We start from the raw sequence: 21,762 nt of genomic DNA on the forward strand, positions 1-21,762 counted from the left end.
CTTATATACCATGCCAAAACATTAATGGGTTATGAATAGTTTTGCAGGGCTCTACAGTGGCTCTTGAGCTGAACTGGAGGTGGGGCCCCGAGCCCTCAAATGACACTCGACTTTGTGCCCCTGAAGTGGGCAGAGTGATGCAGCATTGAAAAAGCCAATAATGCATTTTTTATTTTTTTTGGTTGCCGTGGGCGTGTTTTCATGCAGCTAACGGGACGTGGGTGGGGCACGGAGCTTGGTACTTTTCTCTGGTCCCGTGTTCATCCAGAACAACTGCGTTATACAACCGATAATAAGCATGTTTTAATGCTAATGTTCTGATGTACTGACTGATCATGCCTGCATTGATTTAGCCAGCTGCGGAATCCGAAGTTCACGTCCAGCCGTCAGTTTGTTCCAACGGTCTGTGACGGTGGAGATGAAACTTTAGCCGTCAGGCTCGTTCCGACACCGTCCCAACCCAGTACTTCTCATTCAGCTCGTTAAATAGGAATACACCAGAAAAAAAAAATGCAGGACGACAAGCCGGAGTCTACCGAAGCCAAGGGCGCAGAGGGTCCGGGCGCAAGCGGCGCCGGGGAGAAAGCGTTAAGTAACGTGAGAGGAGCAGAAACCACCAAACCCAAAGGGATCAGCGCCGTGGCTGTGCTGTGGACCTTCGGGAAATGTCTGAGCGCCTTGCTCCCCGTCTATCTGGCCGGGTACTATCGAGTCAGCACCAGCCTGCTGGTGTGCGGCATGATGGTATACACGGGATGGAAACATGCTCGAGAGGCGAAGGAAGAGCGTCTGAGGTCGGCTATCCAGTTGTTGGACAACGAGGAGGAGTACACGTCCATGAAATCATCCAAAATCAGGAGAGACCTCCCTGCGTGGGTAAGAAACAACATCAAAACCTCTCAAGATAGCAAAAGCTGTCAACAGTAATAAATCCCCCCCTCAGTTCACTTTGACCTGGAGTAACCTCTGCTTGAAGGCATACGACCTAGAACGAGACTCTACAATCAAATTATTGAGAATATCATTATTACAGGATGATTTCCTAGATAAATTACCAAATCAGGAGCCTTTTGTATACCGTGTCACACTATAAATCACTTATTATTTTATAACATCTTCCATCAATTATCTTTTTAAATAAATAAATGCATGCAATACAATGTGCAAAAATAATTGTTTCCACATTTTTAATCAATTTCCTTCTTTGCATAACATTTGTATGTTAGAACAACAATACAACACGTGGAAGCTTTAATGACCAGATTTCATTATTAAAGATCTTTATGGAAAATATGAAACACTTCAACTGAAAACCTTTGCAACTCATATGTGACTTGGGCAATTCTGAATAAATGTTAAAATCGCTCTAAATTCACCCATCTGCCATAGTGTTTTCTAAAGTTAACCAATCAGAATGATTCTTAGTTAATTACATCCTCACACAGAGCAGGATTATCAGTCTATTCTTAAATACGTTTTTTTTATGTTTCGTGTTTTGTAAAATCCTATGGTGGAACTTCATATTTAATTACCTAGCTGAGCTGTTCTTGTCAGTGTACATTTTCAGAGGAAAAACAAACAGCACTCGATAGTATCTTTAAACACTTTAATCATTCCGCGGCTGTATTTTGAACTTGTCTTGGAGATTTCTGCTGCAGGCGATGCAGATTTATACTTGCTGCTTCTCAGTGCTTGGAGACAAAGCTATAATGCAGAACCCACATGTGCCTGACTAGACTCAAAGCATGGTGCTACACCCAGATGAGGTTGCTGTGGGTTCCTTTCGTGATTTCCGTGATTGCTTGCACAACTAGGCACCATGCCACGTTCCATTAAAGTATTAAATAAGTTCTTCTCTAGATTGATTTCTACTCAACTAACATCATAAATTCAGATTCACCTAAAAACAAAAACACAATAAAATATTAATAGCAAAAGCATTACATACACTTAAAATGGCCACACAGTTCTCCTGTCTCTTATCAGAGATACTGCATATCTTTCAGTGTAAGATTTGTGCTGGGAGCTGTTGCATCAACAACCTTCATGTTGTTTTGAAGCAATTTGCTTTGAGGCGTGTCTGAGGGTACCTGGTGAGGTTTCCTGACATTCTCTCTTACTGAATCATTTCCCTATCCTGGCATGTGTTGTTTATGCTCCAGAAAATTAAAGTAGGTTTCTGTATTGTTTTTGTTTTCAGGTCAACTTTCCAGACGTGGAGAAGGTTGAATGGCTGAACAAGGTGAGATAATGCATGATCTGCTTTACTTCATATTTTTAATGTGTGACCTTAGGTCCTTTTTTCAAGTTCAACAAGCACGTTTGTCTATCCAGTATAACAGCTGCCCTGCTGATTGAAAGTTGACAGCATGTGGTAGGTTATTAGATAGTGCTAGCTGACAAACGGTAGCAGAGCTCCTGCTGCTGCTGCCATGTCCCTGTGAAGGCCACACCCCTAGTATAGGTACTGTACTGCAGAGAGCAGGCCCTGCTCCAGGCAGCCCTCTCAACTTTTCCATTTCATTGCAGCCAACCAGGCTGACAGGAAGGGGGAGGAGTTTTTTATTCCCTTGAAACTAAAAAAAGAAAAGCTGCAGCCCCTTTGTGCTTTCGGCCCAGAGAAACTAAGGCTACTTGTATGCACATTGGAAAAATAACATTTTTTCCAGCTAAATGAACCACGGGATCTGAGTGTCTCACAACAGACAAAGCTCTGGTTTGAGACTGCTTATTTGAGGACCGGTCAGCAGATTCTTTTTGTCCTCCACAGGAGTCGGCTGCTGATGACTCACTCCCTACTTATGCCAGACTATAACGATCTGCATTTTTTTTCCAGAGCCACAGAGGCATAAAGCCAAACACTGCCTCTGCCTTTTGATTCTTTCCTTGGGGGAACTGAACAAAACTAACAAAACGTTTAACAACTTTGTAAATCTGCCACCTGCAGGGCATTTACTGTTAATATGAAAATGAGTTCCTACATCCATGTAGGAACTGCATATCATTAGTGGGTTAACAGTTGGGAAGGCTCTACGCTTGTCAGTTGCCGCCGTCATTCTTCTATTATTGCTTGTGGCCACTGAAGCATTTTACAAATAGTTTTGTTATTAGATAGCCAAACCCCAAAGCTCACTTATCACAACAGAGGCAGAAGTCTGAGGATATGTATGGCTGATTTTCACATGTAAATCACATTTCTACCATGTGCTCAATTTCCTGTCCAGGTACTGCAGCAGGTGTGGCCGTTTGTGGGCCAATACCTCGAGAAGCTGCTGATGGAAACAATCGCTCCATCTATCCGAGCTTCAAGCGCTCACCTCCAGACGCTCAGCTTCACCAAAGTGGACATGGGAGACAAGGTGATGGCATCAAGAGTATAGAGCGTCCTGCAAAAGTATTCATAGGACTTTGAAGGGTTTGATATTATCAGCAGTAAAGAAGCCCACGGTAGCTCGTGAGCTATCCAACAGCTCAGGTTGGATAATTTGTTGACAGTCAACTATGAGCTGTTGGGGGAAAAAAACTCAAATGGGGTTCTGTTTGACACAAACCATGTAGAGGACAGAGCAAGCACTGAAGAAAGTGATCTGTTCAGATGAGACGAGTATCTAACACTTCACAAAACCCTGAATACACTAATCGCACAGTGAAATATGATAATTGGCAGCATCATGCTGTGGGGGTGCTGTTCTTCATCAGAGACCGGAAAACTACATGGAATAGATAGGAAAATGAATTGAGCTAGAGTGAACTATGACCCTAAAGAAGCACACATTTATGTAATCCATTTGTGCCAAAGCTTGAAAATCAATGTTCACAGATGCTCTCCTTCTTATGTGACTGAGCTTGAGCTACTTTGGATGTGAAGAATGGGCAATGGATCCAGTCTCTACATAATCAATGCTGGTATAGACAAACACCAAATCCTTGCATCCGTAATTCAAGCAGAAGGTTTTGGTACAATACAAGGCATTGGCTGAATAAAGATGCAAGCAACAATTTTCATATTTTTACTTGTGAAACACCACGTGTCAGTCTTCTGCATTAAGTCCCAGTAAAAAAATGGCTTTGTGGTTGCAATGTGACAAAATGTGAAAAAGTTGAAGGCGTATATATGATTTTGCAAATCACCATAAAAATTCTATGACATGACTTTATTAACTAATGAAACATTTGATTAAAAAACATCTGCGCTCCCTGTTTGCTGCAGGCCATGAAGGTGGTGGGCATCAAGGCACACACAGAGAACGACAAAGGACAAGTCCTGCTAGACCTCTACATCAGGTAACTGCTTCTCCTTTCTTCTCGTGTCTGGCAGCTTGTTGTAACTAACGCCAATGTTCCCCTTTTCTCAGTTACGTTGGAAATGTGGAGATCAATGTCGAAGTGAAAAGATACTTTTGCAAGGCGGGAGTCAAAGGAATTCAGGTTTGTCGTTTTGTCCAGCTTTAAAATAAATTCATGCTTATTAAACAACATGGAATAGAAGGTTTCCAATTAAACCTTTGTGTTTTTCTGCCACTAGCTACATGGGATGATGCGAGTGATTCTGGAGCCTCTGATTGGAGATGTGCCCATAGTGGGAGCCGTCACCATGTTTTTCATCCGTCGGCCTGTAGGTCTATTTAAAGTCACCTCTATTTGTCCTTTTCATGCTGCTCAATAACCTCACTTTGATGCGACTATCATGTGACCCTGTGTAGTCTGAAAGCTTTATCTTGCTATTGATTCTCTGTCAGATCTGATTGACTTACTTTTTGCTCAGCGTTCTCATTTCTTCCCAGAAACTGGACATCAATTGGACTGGATTGACCAATTTATTGGACATTCCTGGACTGAAGTAAGTCATGCTGAGAAAGACTTTTTTGGATTTTACTCAGCAATAGGGAGTTTATTTTTATTAAGAAACATTTTAACATTTGAAACGTTTCTTCTTTTTCTTCTGCTAATGAAATATCAAACTGTTTTCTGTTACAGTGTTATGTCAGACAGCATGATTATGGACGCCATTGCTTCGTTCTTGGTGCTGCCCAATCGTCTTGTTGTCCCACTGGTCCCTGGTTTACATGTGGCTCAACTACGCTGTCCGCTACCCAGGGTAAAGCCTCGCTTCCTGCATGTTTTACATTAGTTCGCATCCCAGGATAAAAATATTATTTTGCTCTTGTTTTCATTCTCAGGGTGTGGTGCGCATCCACCTGCTGGAGGCACAGAATCTTGTTGCCAAAGATAACTATGTGAAAGGGGTCATGGCAGGCTTATCTGACCCATATGCCATATTAAGGATGGGGCCTCAGACCTTTACCTCCAAACACATCGATAACACAGATTGCCCCAAATGGGGAGAGATGTATGAGGTGAGAAAAAGGGCACGTTTTTGAGACATTTAAGATTTATGCAATACCCCTTCAGCATACAACAGGGTCGTGTTTGGGATCATTCTGGAGGTTAATTCCTGCTTTATTCCAAAATCTGTTCTGACTTGATTGAGATCATATAGCTATTGATTTGAGATGAAATTGGAAGAATTTGGAAGTGGCTTTCCTCTCTGGAGAGAGAGAGCAGGATTTTATGGCTCGGCTCATTGAAGAGATACAGCTCTTTCGACAAATAACTATGAAACAGACCCACAGCATGATGCTACCACTACCATGCTTTACAGCTAGTATGGTTTAGCTTTTAAAACCCTCTGCTTAATCCTCCTGTCATTCTTTGGGTCATTGTGGCCAAATTGTCCAAAAAATGTCTAATCTGGCCATCAAATCTGTCTCTAAGAGGATTTTGGTTTGTTCATGTGGGCCACTTTAAATTTTAGTCAAGCAAAGCAGGCACTTCCTTTCTTCTTCTGCAACCTGAATTGCTTTCACAAAGCTGTTCAAATCTTATGGACTACACTCAAAAGTTAGTCATTTGATATCCATGCCTGTAAGGAATGTATGGTAAACTTCTGACCACAACTATTTTCAATACTTCATCAGTTTATAGAACTTCATTTCACTTGGACTCGTTCTGTGTTGAAAATGTTCATCATTTTTCATTCATATGTCACACAGACAGCTCCCAAGCAAATCCCTCTGTCAGTCCTCATGCCATTATGTGTGTGTTGTATGTAAGGTTATTGTCCATGAAGTGCCGGGTCAAGAGCTGGAGGTGGAGGTTTATGACAAAGACACAGACAAGGATGATTTCTTGGGAAGGTACACGCAGATAATTCATGTCTTTGTTTTGCATTGTTAAAATCTGTCACGCTCGCTTTTCACCATTCATTTGTCACCAATTGCAAACAGTAGGGAAAAAAAGCCCTAAATATTAGCTTGGCTGTATTATTATTAGCTGTAATGAATTGTTAGCGGTATTATGTTACATCTTATTTTTCTGCAGGACCAAATTAGATCTGGGTATTGTGAAAAAGTCCATAGCTGTTGATGATGTAAGTGATAAGCCTTCATAACTTTGACTAAATTGTCTATAAACACAATTTATAGACAGTCATCAGAATGCAAACATGTGAGTGCACTCCTGTTTCTAGTGGTTCACTTTGAAAGACACTCCATCCGGACGCGTTCATTTCAAGCTAGAGTGGTTGGCCTTGCAGTCTAACACTGAACAACTTGAGCAGGTTGGAGCGTTTCTATTTAAACAAAAATGCAAAAATGAATCATCTGTTCCAGCCTGTATTTTTCTTCTCGAAGTCTTAACAATTCAAACAATGTTTGTGAAATTCGCCCAGGTCCTAAAAAGGAATGAAAGCGTCACCAGCAAGAACTCCAACCCTCCCTCTTCAGCTATCTTGGTTGTGTATCTCGACAAAGCTGAGGCACTTCCCGTGAGTCAAATATCTCTGCCCTCTCTGCCCACATACGTGCGTCGCTCAGAGCTGCTTCCTGTGTGGTTAAACTGGGGCAGAACTGGAGCTGCCATCTGTCTTACATTCCACATCTTTGTTGTGTTGGTCTCCAGCTGCTGTATCACTCTGTTTTGCTGTAGAAAAATGCACCTTACATAGGTCAACACTGCTGCACACACTATTTGAGTACATGTTAATATGTGGTGGCATATCTAACAGCAAAGGGAACAGCTATGAGAGTCACACTTAATCATTGTGTGTGTGTGTGTGTGGGGGTGTTGCTGTTAAGCACACTTCCTTTTTTTACCATGGAGAATAACTCGTTTCTGTTGCTATGGTAGCCTCAAAAACACACAAAACCATAGACATGCCCACATTTTCAGACTTATGTGATCTAGACGCATCTTAATAAAGTAGGATATCATTGAGAAAAATGTTTTTCAACAATGCCATTAAAACACATAAATTGATTATTTTAATTTGTTTGTCAGTGAAAATGAAAACACAAAAATCTGTTTCTCAGCAACAGATGTTAGACAAATAAAAAGGGTTTTTAGTGCAAAAATCTGGGTCTGCTGAAAGATATGTTCATATTCTGCACAAAATATGAACTCATACTTTTTGTGTACAGGAAGCCCAAGTTGCTCTATCTTTCAGCTCCTGTTTATTGTTGGGTATTGTGTCACTCATCTTCCTCTTGACAAGTGATAGTGACGATCTATCTACTGGATAGATATCAAGTCAACCCTCTTCCCCCATGATTGATGAGGGCATAATATCACATTTCTGCTCTGAAAATATCAATGTAATATTCTAATTTACTGATAAACTAAATTAGTGTTTTTATTAGATGCTTTCTATATCAAAATGACCAGAAATCAAAATTCTATTTGTAATGTTTCCATATCACCTTTTGATTTCAGTTTATGAAATATATCAACTTGTTTAAGATATTTTAATTTAGTGGGATTTGTTTCTTTTTTGTTTCTTTGTTGCTGTGCTCTTGCTCAAAAATGTCTTTATGTATCTTACTGTGTTCTTATTTTGCTAAAACTTTAGATGAAGAAGGGAAATAAGGAGCCCAATCCCATGGTGCAGATATCTGTGCAGGGAAAAACCAGAGACAGCAAGGTGAAATTGCTGCAGTAACTTACTGAACTACTATAGTTGGGATCTTTTTTCTGCATTGTAAATATAGTATTTTTTTTTTTTTTTGCTCTTTTAGATTTGCTACACCACCGTCAACCCAGAGTGGGAGGAAGCTTTTACTTTCTTTATCCAAGATCCTCGCGCTAAGGACATAAACGTTCAGGTAGGAGCCATTTTATTTTGTTGTGAATGTTTTGTAAAATCTGTGTGCTGCTGCCATTCTTGGTCAGGATTCTCTTGTAAAAGAACATTTTAATCTCAATAGGAATTTCCAGGCAAAATAAAGGTTGTTAAATAAATTTTAAAAATTGGATATGAAGCAAATGTAATCTGATATCAGTGAATTGGTCATTATCGTAATTTGGTCTTCTTTTATCAGGTGAAGGATGCTGACCGCGTGCAGACGTTGGGCAATTTGACCATCCCTCTGTCCCGTGTACTGGAAACTTCCCATCTTTCTCTAGACCAGTGGTTCCAGTTGGAAAACGCTGGATCTGCGAGTCGCATCTACATCAACGCAGTTCTCAGGGTGAATAGTTGGGCTGATTGTTGTTTATCCTGCCCTATATTCTACAAAATGTCAAGCTCACTGTTGACATTTTGTGCTATCTCTCTGTTTTCCATGTTTTTTCCTGCGCAACACAGGTCTTGTGGTTAGATGAGGATCATATTTCAGCTGAGGTCTCTTCTAATGTGGCAGCTGGACTTTCGAAGCAATTGGCCCAGCAGTCCTCCCCTCATCCCAGCTTTGCTACTGAGGTAATGAAATACAATGCAATTGAATATAATTTCCCAAGCAAACAAAATAGCTTATGTCGTGTTTGTATTCAGGGACTGCTTCGAATTCACCTACTGGCAGGTCAGAATCTTGTTCCCAAAGATAACCTGATGGGTGGAATGGTGAAAGGCAAGAGTGACCCTTATGTCAAGCTCAACATCGGAGGCGAAACATTCACAAGTCAAGTTATAAAAGGCAATCTGAACCCAACCTGGAATGAGATGTATGAGGTAAATGTCTGTTAATTAAAGTTGTACTGATTAAGATTTTTTGTTCCATGTGTCTCAATCCAGTACTTGAAAATGATAGACATATATACAGAAGAACAACACGTAATGTTTCATTAGCTTTACAGATTCCAGGCTTAGTATTGTGGAATGTGCTCCACCTAACTCACTTAACAGTTATGTTCAGTCACAGGAGACTGATTGTCAATTATTGTTCATTTAAAAATGAACATGAAGCAATCATTTTCATGTTGAAAGCATTGTGACCTTTTTCTGTGTAGGTTGTTCTGACCCAGCTCCCTGGTCAGGAGCTGCATGTGGAGGTGTTTGACAAAGACATGGATATGAAAGATGACTTCATGGGAAGGTAGCTTTGCATCTTTCACTGATATTGTTTTCTAATTAGATTTTAAATGATCCCTTTTTAATAATTAATTTTATGATTTGCAGGCTGAAGATATGTCTAAAAGATATCATTGACTCTCAGTACATGGACCAGGTGGGAGTTTTGTTGGAAATTAAAAAGCTGAAATTAAACGATATTTCATCAGTATTCTTATCTCCAGATTTATTATGTACTTTAGTGAAAAATGAATCATGTAATTTCTTACATGTCCACATGAAGGAGTTTGTTCCAAACAGACCCATTTGTTCCCATATTGAAGTGTTTTGTCTCTATTCATCAGTGGTACACTCTCAGTGATGTGAAGACTGGTCGAGTTCACCTGGTCTTGGAATGGGTTCCAACTTCTTCAGAACCAGATGGGTTGGATCAGGTTAGTATGTTCTCAGTTAAAAAATCACCTCATTGCAAGCTTTTCTTTAAAAAAAAAATAATAATAATACTTATACTAATATTTTCTGTGGCTTCAGGTCCTTCAGTTCTACTCCAGACAATCCTACCAGAACAAGACAGTACCTTCAGCCGGTCTCCTGTTTGTGTATGTCGAACAAGCAGATAGCTTACCAGTGAGTCACTTAGCAATGTTTTGGTGAATAATTGGTTAAATGGGCAGCTAGATTAGGAACTATCATAGAAAATTATTATTTTTCTCTGTCTTTAGGTGAAGAAAAGTGGAAAGGATCCAAAAGTAGGAGTGGAGTTAAGACTCGGAGAAATGTCACGTAAAACTACAGTAAGATCAAAAACCCCAATCATATATCCTTATTTTGGCTTGGTTGGTTGGTTTGGCTCTTTGCTTTATTTGTTGGTCATTTCTTGCTGATTCTTCCATCTCTGAAGGTGTGTGATCGTACAATCTCACCTAAATGGAATGAGGCGTTCTGCTTCCCTGTTCGTGATCCAAGACAGGAAATTCTTATTCTTAAGGTGAGAAGTTAGACACACAGCTTGACAGAGAGTTTTCTTATGGATTAATACTTCTAAGCTTACATGGGACATTATGAATTGTCTTCTTTTAGCTCTCTCACAGCTGGACCCTGCCTATTGGCTCTCTGATTGTCCCTGTCAGAGAGTTGTTAGCTGAACCAGACCTGGTCTTGGATCAGTGGTTCCATTTGGATGGAGCCTCACCTGAGAGTCAAATCCTCTTAAGAACTGAACTCAAGGTAGGATGGGCTGAATTTGTTTTGTCTAAATCTTTTGTTTTTTTCACTTCCAATAGGTCCACCTCTCTGTCTTTAATTAATCTTCCATTTTGCGGTGGTAGCTAATGCTCCTATCATACTGTTGCCTACCTAGCTTGCGTTTGTGTAGCGTGGTCCAATGCTCAAGCATTAAGTAAAATGGCTCTACATGAATAGAAAATACATAATACTGCCCCTTTAGATATGAAATGAGTAAAAAAAACAAGAAGTAACATTACAGCAAAAGTATCTTACCCAATCATGACATACTGCACAACACAGACAACATGGTGAATTCTATCTTAATCCACTGGTTTCATTAATTGCAACATACATGCATACTTCAAATAGGTGATATAGCAGGGTTGAGAAAATAATTTCTCAGGTTTCTAAAGGACTTTTTTGAGCTCTTGCTTCCTCGGTTTGTTTTTCTTTTGGGGCTCCAGTAAATCTAATTAGCAAATTATTTTTACTTAACCTAATTACAGATGTTGGTTCCTACCAAGTGTCCTGTTGCTACGGAAAAGACTAAAGTCTCTGTAGTGTCAGACCCCACTCCAGCAAAACGCATGCCAGAGACAGACACAATCCTCAGGTAAAATAATTCAGAAAAGTTTATTCTCACTTATTTCACTTAAGTACCTCTTGAAGTTGATTCGATTTTGCTGCTTCTTTGTTATTTAGGTCAGCTTCAGTGGACACTCCTCCTGTGGAAACTATTGTTCCCTCAGTGCTTTTGGATGAGGAGGTTCATAAAGTAAAGGAAACTGCAGCTGATGTGAAGAAAGATAAAGTGGAAGAATCACCGAGCCCGGCAGTAACACAACCCCCTCACACATCCCCAGACCTCACCTTTGCCAGTGAGGTAACATATATAAATAGAGCTTAATAGTATTGCATTATTGCATTTAAGACAAACGACACAACAAGCTTTAATTGAATATAAATCAATATGTCATTCATACAGGGACTCCTGAGACTCATCCTGTTGGAGGCTCAGAGTCTGGTTGCTAAAGATAACATTATGGGTGGTCTGAAGAAGGGCAAAAGTGATCCCTACGCAAAGATCAGCGTTGGTGAGGTCATGTTTAAAAGCGCTGTGGTGAAGGAGAATCTCAACCCAGTCTGGAATGAGCTCTATGAGGTTGGTCTTAAACAGCAGTGCATGTTTTGACTTTATAATGACTCTCACACACTCACGCAAACTGCTGTGTGTGTCCTCAGGTGGTGCTGAGGCCTCAGTCAGGGCAGGAGGTGCAGGTGGAAATGTTTGATAAAGATATGGACAAAGATGACTTCTTGGGCAGGTGAGGCTGACAGTCTTATCTGCATTTTCATGAAGCTCAGTAAACATATGTTTACTGAAAGTTACTTCTCCACAGAAAATAATATTAAAACCATAAAACATGTAGAAGATAAGAATCTAAAATCAAATAACAGAACTTAGAGGGTGATATCTTATAGAATATAGCATTTTTTTCTTCTATTTATAGACTAACATTTCCTGGTTTGCTTGAAAGAAGTTAATTTTAAATGGAATTGCACAACATATCGATTAGTAATCATCATCGCAGTATCCCAAATGCAAAGGACTGATTTGATGCATTCATTAATAATATTTTCTGCTAATCTGATGACCTCTGAGTGTAGTCATTCAGTGTAGTCACTCGATGACTACACTGAATGTGTATTTTTAGTGGTTGAGATGATAAAGCTAACAGACAATGGAATATATGGCATATAATCATAATTAATATCAATCAGTATGACTGGATTAATTGTAATCCAATCATTTGGTTAGATTTTCTCAGCAAGCGTATCAGAATTACATATTTTATCTGACATTGTGCAGTCCTAGTGTGAATAACCTCTCTTATTTCATGCTATTAAAAAGATAGCTTTATTTTGGTTTTATATTATATGTTTATTTATATTATCATATTATACATTATGTTCTTCATTCTCAACAGGTTCAAAATAAGTGTTTCGGACATCATCCGCTCTCAGTTCACAGATCAGGTTTGTGTTTTTCTTCTTTGCACAGTGTTAATAAATCCTCCTGGATGCATTTATGGATGCAAATAAATGATGCCTGCAAATAAATAATTCTGTTTCAGTGGTACACCCTGAATGATGTGAAGTCCGGTCGTGTTCGTCTCATTCTGGAGTGGGTCCCAACAGTGTCCTGTAATGACAATCTTGAACAGGTTAATATAATATTTATTAAATATCTTTTACTATTATTATAATTCTATTTAATGATATTTTTTTAGTTCATTTGAATACAGCTCCACTAGTCAGTGGACTAGAAATCAGAATAGCCTAATTTTCTCTTGATTAGCTCTGATTAATATTTCACAAGTTAAATACTGAAAATGTTGCTTTCCTCTTCATTTAATCTGTCAAATAAAAATGTTTGCTATTTTTGCAAACATTAACTGACAGCACATGCCTTGATGCATAATTTGGGGTTTCAGTAAAACATTAAATAAAGGAGAGGGACGTACGCTTTCATGCCTAAATGAGGATAACATTGTAATTCCTTCATATTCTGATGGATTAAAAACTGCTCCGTCTGCCAAGGAGCCTGCTTCACACTCTTCTCTTTTATGCTTTGGTCAAGACACAGCTGGTCAGACTTCAAAAGCTTAAAATGATTTTGTTATTGTATTTCGTCCTGAGTGCTGAGTCACTGTGACGGATTTCTATTTGATTTCAGGTGATGCAGCTGCAGTCTCTCCAGTCTTACCAGAACAAGGCTGTTCCCACTGCAGCACTGCTTTTTGTTTACATGGACAGAGCACACTCGTTGCCTGTGAGTCATAAAAAACTTCTTAGTAGGAACTACTGATTAAGGAACAGTTTTGAGGTTTTTGTGTTCAATCTGAAACCATAATTACTGAGAGGGAATATAAGCTCTTCTCATATTGGGATGTGTGTTGCAGCTTAAGAAGAGCGGTCAGGAGCCCAAAGCTGGAGCTGAGCTTAAATTTGGGAACACAACTCACAGAACCAAGGTATGAAACAACAAACTCATGGAATAATCCACAATGTTCTATGACATAAATTTCTGTACTGTGGGTATTATATACTTTGTCACTACTTTAGTCAAACTTAATCAGTTTTAGCAACCGAAGTACTACATTTCATCAATGTCTTTATCAAAATTCCTTAACAATAATGGTAAGCAATAGCTAAGTAAAACCCTATATTTTTCAACATATAAAAGTAAGTTGCTTTACAAAAATAATACCAGAATTGATAGGAGTTAGGTAATTGTACATTTGAATAAAATTTCAAATATATATTTTGAGAATAATGAGTTTATGGGGTATTTTATTCAACTCTGCTTTCATCTATACTTTTCTGTCTGAAGGTCTGTGAACGCTCCAGATCACCGCAGTGGAGTGAGGCGTTCCACTTCTCCGTTCATGACCCCCACCAAGAGATGCTCATACTGAAGGTGGATGTCTTAAATGTTTCAAAACACTAATAAGGTTTCTCCCACTATCAAGTGAATGGTCAAAGTTCTAAGTTGTGTTGCTAATGTGTCCTGTTATCTAAAGTTATCCAGTGCATGGGACCAGCCAATGGGATCGCTGGTGCTCCCTGTGAGGCAGCTGCTCTCTGAACCTCAGCTGGTCCTGGACCAGTGGATGCATCTGGACGGAGCTTTACCTGAAAGTGAAATCCTCCTCAGGGCTGAGCTGAAGGTATGACAACATTTACACGCCTAGATTTGCTCCATTGAACTTGCATAGTAGCGACCAAGTGGATATTTGTTGTTGGCAGATCCTTGACACACGGTTAACAGAAGTTCCTCAGACATCTGCCGCTGCTTCAAAAGAAGAGGATGCCCCTGTTCCCACTGAAAAGATACGCAAACCAGCTGAAGAGGAGAAAAAAAGCCCAAACGTGGCAATAAATGAGTGAGTTATTCATATTTGCTTTGAAGAATAAGTAAGTTTAAACTTTTACTGCTGAACTTTATAATGTAGTGAAAGTCAGGAATTTTATAGTTCAGCATTCATGTAGTTTTCCTGCAGATTGGCTTTTATATTTTCCAATGGTTCAATGTGTTTTCAGCTCTCCTGTTGTAGTCCAACCTGCACACCCTGAACCCACACGTGACACATCCCATTCTCCTGCAGTAAGGCACATCACAGAAAAGGCAACAGTAACTATGTCCTAAATGTTTCCGCTGTTGTAACTGAAATCTTTTTCTGCCAGCCGGTGGAGGAACCAGCATATGCAGAAGAGCCTCAGATTGAGTCACACTCTCAGGTTGACAGAGACGTGAAGCCACAGCCAGTTCAAACTGAGGAGTGAGTTGAATTTGACTCACAAATATTTTGGGAAATATGAACTACAAGCAAAACAGACTGAAATAACTAATGTGTTTTTCTGTTTATCTGTGAGTGTAGGACAGGTTTAGGAGGTCTGGCTCAGGCCACAGTTACAGGTCTACCCACTGACCCAGCACCACCAGCAAAGGTCACAGAAATCCCCAAAGTGGCTCCAAGTCTTCCACCACGCACAGTACCGGGTCAGGACTTTGGTAAACAGGTGGGTTTGCTGATTATCTGAAGTTTGGAGTGACAGAATTAGCTTTCAACAGCTAATACTTAATGCATGTTAATGCTTTTAAACAAAAACACAAACTTCCATAAACTGCCAGAAATTTTGATGAATTCATGTCTAGTGAATATAAACAAAGTTGAAAAAAGGTCTTGATGCATCTTTAACTGTCTATTTATAAATATAATCTTTAGTACGATGAAAAGGCCCACCACCCAATTTCCTAATGAATTTACAGCAGGATTTTTCTAAAATACTTTAGCTTGCAGTGTGTTGTGAATTGGTGCTCTATAAGGAAACTGAATTAAAGTGATAATGGTATAATTGTGAAACCTTCACACAGTAACAAATGAGGAACATTTTAGAAAGAATGTTTCACTCAAATGTATGTCCAATTATTTTTCTTAATAAACAGTGATGTCAATTAAGATGCTTGATGAACTGGATTTGATGAACTGGATTTGGAGTAAAAGGGACAGACGCTGCTGAGTTTCCGCCTGTTGAAAGCGGTCCTTAAATAACTCCAGGCTCATTTGTCCTTTCAAATATCCTGCTGTAGCATCTGTTGGAGCTGGTTTTCAGTCTTCTTATCGTGTGCAGATATTATTGTGTCATGTTAGCTTGTAAAAACTCCAGAAACTTAAAATAAACACGAGCATTTAACAAGGGATGAAACACTCATTTGTTTGCAACAGTCAAGTAACCATTCTGTCAGTGACGTGTAATGCACTCTTAAATGAAGATGAATTTCAGATTTTTTGTTGCTAATAATGAGCAACATTGTGCCTGTTTTAATAATTTATATCTTCCTCCTGTAGGGGGTGCTGAGGATCCACCTGCTGGAAGCCCAGAATCTCGTGGCAAAAGACAACCTAATGGGGGGCATGGTGAAGGGCAAAAGTGACCCTTATGTCAAAATCCATATCGGTGACATCGCTTTTAAAAGTCATGTCATCAAAGAGAATCTAAACCCAACATGGAACGAAATGTATGAGGTGGGCAGTTTTGTGATTCAAATATTGCAACTTTTGTTTTCTCTTTTGTTGTTTTTTTTGAAGATGTGCATCTCTGCTTATTTAAACAGGTAGTTTTGAGTGGCCGCAGCGATCAGGACATCAAGTTCGAAGCATTTGATAAGGATATAGATTCAGATGACTTCTTAGGAAGGTGTGTGGCATGTAAAGTTTTTATAAATTACTGAAGGAGAAAAAAAGCCAGAGCTTTTTACAATATAGAGAGAAATGATCAAAAGTATGCATATCTTTTGCACCTCTCCATATTATGCACTTATATTGTTACAACATCAAACTTCTATTTTGGCAGAATTTCTATGTGATAGACCAATACGAAGTAGTACTTAACTGAACTTTAAATTATATCATAACTTACAACATTCCAGGTTGAGCACTGTTCAATCCATCATTAGAAAAATTGAAAGGGTGGCACAACTGCAGTGCTACCAAGACATGACTGTCCTCCTAACCTGATGGGATAAACAGCCAAGAGGCTCATTATAACAGAGTGTCAAGTATTGAGTCAAGTATTTTGCAGCAACTTTTCTTCCAGAATTGCCCTGTGGTTCCATCTCTCCTATGGATTCAGGAGAGATGAATGCAAATACCGTACACACCACAAGTTTTAGATTTTTATTTGTAAAATAGAAAAAGATGTATCATTTTCTTTTTTACTTCATAGTTACGAATCACTTTGTGTTCTATCACATAAAATATAAATAAAATACATTGAAGTTAATGGTTGCTAAATATGTGAGAAAGTTATGTTACAGCAGTGTAAAATCTTGTAAATCATATGTTTACAGATTCACTGTGAAGCTGAATGATGTCATCAGATCACAGTACACAGATCAGGTTAGTCAGTAACTCATGATCCCGAGTCTCATCTTAAGCCTTCTGAACTTTGTGTTGTTACATTGTTTAATGAAGGGTGTTGGTTTGCCCGTTCATCTCTGAATCTCTCTGCTGCAGTGGTTCACATTGAAAGATGTGAAATCTGGACGAGTTCACCTGATTCTGGAATGGGTTCCTACTGTGTCAAACCCAGCAAGACTAGAACAGGTCGGCCCTCACGAATGGCTTTTTAGAGACTAGTGTTGAAGAACCATGCCAGCAACATAGATTTATCTCTGTGGTTTATGTTTACAGGTGCTGCAGCTTCAAACCCTGCAGTCATATCAGAACAAAGCTGTTCCCTCTGCGGCTCTACTCTTTGTCTACATAGAGGCGGCACACTCACTTCCAGTAAGTCAGCGGTTGTTGTTTTTCATCATCACTGCTAGATAGACATGATTTAATGTAAAACATAACATCGATCTTTCTGATGCAGTTTAAGAAGAGTGGAAAAGAACCCAAAGCAGGAGTGGAGCTTGTTCTGGGTGAAAAAACCTCCAAAACTAAAGTGAGACTCCTAATACGTTCTACTCTCTCTGCTTGGAATGATACATATTTATCCAGTAATGTGTTTGTCATCATTCCTCAGCTGTGTGACCGGAGCGCCAGTCCTAAGTGGAACGAATCTTTCTACTTCATCATCCATGACCCTAAGCGTCAGATGCTTGTGGCTAAGGCAAGACGGTTTTTGTATGGTGTTGTGTAGTAAATAGGCTTACAATCAGTTGAAACTAACTATCCCTCTCACTACATTGTAGTTGTCCAGTGGCTGGGACCAGCCAATGGGATCGCTGGTGATCACAGTCAAAGAGCTCCTCGCGGCACCACAGCTGGTCCTGGATCAGTGGTTTCATTTAGATGGAGCCTTACCTGACAGTCAGATCCTGCTGAGGGCTGAACTCAAGGTGATGACATATATAAAATTATATGGGCATACTTCATCTTAATGCTTTTAGATATGATGACTACTACTGATAGTCTCATTCTGTTTCTAAAAGATTCTGAGCTCCAAGATGGTGGAAATGATTGGCTCAGGGACTCTGCCCTGTGCTGCTCCTGCACCTGGAAATGGCCAGGTGAAGTTGTCTCTGTCATACACCTCAAAGGAGAAAAAGCTCATTGTGATCGTCCATGCCTGCAGGTGTGTGCTGAAACACTTACAGTTATAATGTTTTTTATAATTTCTTTATGCACAGGCCAGTTTTTTTTAGAGGGTACAAGAGTTGAGCAACATGTTTTATACTAAAAAATTACAGATCTTAATGATTTCAGTTAGTCAGCCTCAGTTTGTAAATGAGAATGTGGACAAAAGAAATTAATAACATAATGAAAGACACATTTTTTTCTGACTATATAAAACAGACACTCAAAAACATCCAGTTACATTCTTTCCAGAAATTAATAGCATCTTCATTTGAAAAACAAAAATATAAAAAATTAAGATCTAAAATAAATCCTTAATATACATTTATTAAAACTGGGTGTTTGGCTAAGTTATCAGTAAACTTGCCTCAATAGTGAGGTTTGGATAGATAAAGTTTCTGTTTGTTGTTTCTTTGTACACAGAGGTCTGTTGTCCCAAAGTAAGGATGCTGTTGATAGCTACGTCTCCCTCATGCTGCTGCCTGACAAAAGTAAAGCCACTAAGAAAAAGACAGCAGTGAAGAAAAGAGACCTCAACCCAGAATACAATGAAAGGTAAAAGCATTTTCTTTATTTGTGTTTGAATCTGGTATTATTTCTTAACTGTTTTTTCACGTTTTTAAATATTTTTTAAGGTTTGAGTATGATCTGCCTGAAGACGAGGCCAGATTCAGGCGCCTCAGTGTGTCAGTAAAGAACAACTCCGCCTCCTTCAGGAGCCGGGATGTTATTGGACAGGTCAGTGTGAAACTGCACCCACACACAGTTTTATCACTCTTGTCACCCTGACTGCAGGCAACCTAAGATCAAGAGTTTACATACAATGCTATGTGGATTTTCCACAAAGCATGGAAAACGCTACAAATAAAAACAGGAAGAATGTTCAGCATGCAGCTTGACTCGTGACTTATTCTACATTTGACATGCATGTCACACTGACAATAACTAAACATATGAAGAATCACCCCTTACAGTTGCTGATTTTTTCCATTAGGTGCAGATTGAGTTGGCCCAGATTGACCTGAAGTCTGGAATCACTGACTGGTGAGCAGAACATGTTGAATGAAACCCAAACTCTGATGTGTTCTGTATAAAATCATATACAAGATACATCTCTTTCTTTTATTTTCATGAAAATATTAACATCTTACTTTATGTTGTAGCCTAGATGTTTTGTTCATAAAGAATTGAGACTAGACTTGGTGGTAGATGATAGTAGATAGTACTTTGTCTAATCCTTTGGATGCGGTAAGATTTTTGGTCTTTTTTGCTTTTCATTAAATGTCTATTTTTATTGCAGGTTCACTTTGACTGATGATGCTGAATAGCTGCCTTGCTCACCCACTTGGAGAGTTTAAAAACCGAACTCTGCTGTTACTCTCACTGATGCCTTCTCTTTCCCACCACTGCTGCAGTTTTAACTGCATCCACCAAGCTTATTGTGTATTAATATGAAGCATAAAATGGACTGCACTGCATATAGGTTCCTGCACCACAGATAAGGTGACAAAGCAGTTAAGTAGAAGGAAAGTAATTAAGTTTAAAGATGGAGCTGAGAAAGTGGATGATGAAGAACCCTTTGAAGAACTTTGTTTATTTTCCTGGTTAATAATGGTAAAATAGGAAAGTTTTATGCTTGAAGGGCAAATATGTTTTATATGTATCCTTTAATCAATGTTTTGATGCCATTTCAGTATTCAAAGCTTTATCTTAAAAGGGCAGTATTATGTAAAATCATCTTTTTTGAGCTTTACATCATGTTATAATGTTATACTCTCATCAAAAACATACCTGGAGTGTTGCCTTGATTCTTTCATGCGTGTTTGAGTAATCCTTTAATCTTGGTCTCACGGAGCGCTGCCTTGTCCACAAAGGTCCTCCTCAGAGCTGCAGTCTCCACGCTGAGCCTCCACCCCCACCCCGACTCACCCATTCAGTTCCTTCAAACTAGCAGCAGCAGCAATTAGTGAACACCTGATGGAACTGCACGTCATCTGAGCTCATTAGACGAGCTGCTGCTTTTCAGTGCAACTCTGGTAAAAATTATAACGTCTTAACGGAGAAACATTATGATGACATGCTGAAGACTGTGTCTTTTAAGTCATATTTTATATATATATAGGATTTTCATAACAACTCAAGGTAACAGTTATTTGGTTTTGCTATAAAATGGCACATTGTGCTTGGAAAATCCATAATACTGCCCCTTTGAAGACAAACATAAACTAGGAATTATAATCATTTTACTGCACTTTGCCATCTAGCTTGATTATTTTTCTACATTTGTTTTTTTTTTTACAGTTTAGCTTGTTTGCTTCACATGCTTTCTTTTTATAAGTTTGTATATTTGCAACAACTTGAGATCATATTGAATCCTGTTTGCTGAAATATGGTAAAAAAAAATAATAATAAATTTGTTTTGCAGCTTTACATGTGCTTTTGAATTCAGATGGATGTATTATTGATTGATGGAAAATATGTTTCTATGCATTTATGAAAGGACATAAGAACTTGCCTACAAACTGAAGATGATGTGAGGGAACATTAGAATAAAAACAGAGTTTATCCACCTTATTTCTAGCCCCCATGAGGCTTTGCGTGATTTATGGGCGCGACTTCCGCCGCTGACCGGAACCGCCATTTGTTTACATGTTAGCAACTCGCTAACCGACTTTCCACAGAGATTTTAGGCTATCAAATATGTAGGAACTCCAGCTATTACAGCTTACATGTGGCAATATTGTTTTACCGCTACCTACAGCTAAGATTCTCCATACTGCGGTCTGGAGCGCAGCAGCTGCGGAACCTCGAGATTCTGGTTGTGATGGACTAAATGAACCCAGATATTTTATTTTGTCTTATAAAAAAAATCTCCTGGCCCAAACATAATGATATAACGACTCAGATCGTGAACTTTATTGTTTTTTAAATACAAACGAAAAATAAAATTCACATCACACCAAGCTAATATTATGTAGTTCTGGTGTTTTACACTGTGGGCGCAGAACTCTGACCAGCTTCTCTGCTTTTCTCTTCTTTATTACTGTCAGTTCTTCAGAGAAACGAGCTGCTAATTCACGGTCATTTCGTAACAAAACGTGTTCCTGTCGCTGCCCGTGATTAAACTCACAATTACGATCCTCTGTACTGAGCAGCTCTGATAGCGGACGGTGTGTCCGTGAACAAGTTCAACTAAATATGCTAAGACCCATTAATCGTTTCCACAGTAAGCCTCCCAGGAATAAGGTGGATAGTCCAGCAAAGAGGAAATTAAATATTAAAAATAACTGAATCTTTGGATAATTTTGATTTTGATCAAATTTCAAAATAAATAAACAAAATAATACATCATAAAAAATTATTTTAATTTCATTTTCATCCAGTTTAATTGATATTTAGCAAGCTGAACAGATAACCCACATGTGCCATCACACATCAAACAGATGAAGCAAGAAACATTTTCTCCACAGTGACAAAAACCACTGACTCTGATGCCTGAAACTAAATATGAACACTGAAATTAAACCTTTGCTCTGAAATTACGAA

The 21,762-nt window shown here is 39.0% G+C and overlaps 1 protein-coding gene across 1 annotated transcript; it reads left to right on the forward strand.

Annotated features, from left to right (window-relative positions):
* The first annotated feature begins 207 nt into the window (after nucleotides 1-207).
* esyt1b (extended synaptotagmin-like protein 1b) lies at nucleotides 208-20,790 on the forward strand. The gene is made up of 52 exons (XM_032550006.1): nucleotides 208-876; nucleotides 2,201-2,242; nucleotides 3,225-3,359; nucleotides 4,211-4,284; nucleotides 4,356-4,428; nucleotides 4,526-4,615; nucleotides 4,785-4,840; nucleotides 4,978-5,098; nucleotides 5,181-5,357; nucleotides 6,115-6,197; nucleotides 6,382-6,430; nucleotides 6,530-6,619; nucleotides 6,731-6,826; nucleotides 7,907-7,978; nucleotides 8,073-8,159; nucleotides 8,376-8,525; nucleotides 8,642-8,755; nucleotides 8,828-9,004; nucleotides 9,283-9,368; nucleotides 9,452-9,500; nucleotides 9,688-9,777; nucleotides 9,875-9,970; nucleotides 10,066-10,137; nucleotides 10,245-10,331; nucleotides 10,424-10,570; nucleotides 11,077-11,183; nucleotides 11,273-11,453; nucleotides 11,556-11,732; nucleotides 11,813-11,895; nucleotides 12,559-12,607; nucleotides 12,706-12,795; nucleotides 13,308-13,403; nucleotides 13,534-13,605; nucleotides 13,965-14,051; nucleotides 14,155-14,301; nucleotides 14,381-14,517; nucleotides 14,675-14,738; nucleotides 14,819-14,913; nucleotides 15,013-15,154; nucleotides 15,985-16,161; nucleotides 16,251-16,333; nucleotides 16,986-17,034; nucleotides 17,152-17,241; nucleotides 17,329-17,424; nucleotides 17,510-17,581; nucleotides 17,663-17,749; nucleotides 17,832-17,978; nucleotides 18,072-18,214; nucleotides 18,640-18,771; nucleotides 18,852-18,954; nucleotides 19,211-19,260; nucleotides 19,517-20,790. Exons 1-52 carry the CDS (start codon nucleotides 511-513, stop codon nucleotides 19,542-19,544), a joined length of 5,463 nt encoding a protein of 1,820 aa, XP_032405897.1. The 5' UTR covers nucleotides 208-510; the 3' UTR covers nucleotides 19,545-20,790.
* The last annotated feature ends 972 nt before the right edge of the window (nucleotides 20,791-21,762 follow it).

This window comes from Xiphophorus hellerii, chromosome 20 (genome assembly GCF_003331165.1).
Source record: "Xiphophorus hellerii strain 12219 chromosome 20, Xiphophorus_hellerii-4.1, whole genome shotgun sequence".
Taxonomy (NCBI): domain Eukaryota; kingdom Metazoa; phylum Chordata; class Actinopteri; order Cyprinodontiformes; family Poeciliidae; genus Xiphophorus; species Xiphophorus hellerii.

Excerpts from the sequence above, each read along its gene's own strand:
- esyt1b (XM_032550006.1), top strand. The coding sequence starts at position 511 with ATGCAGGACGACAAGCCGGAGTCTACCGAAGCCAAGGGCGCAGAGGGT. Across the intron at positions 5,099-5,180 it reads TACGCTGTCCGCTACCCAGG|GGTGTGGTGCGCATCCACCT; the intron begins GTAAAGCCTCGC and ends TTTCATTCTCAG. Across the intron at positions 9,005-9,282 it reads CCTGGAATGAGATGTATGAG|GTTGTTCTGACCCAGCTCCC; the intron begins GTAAATGTCTGT and ends TTTTCTGTGTAG.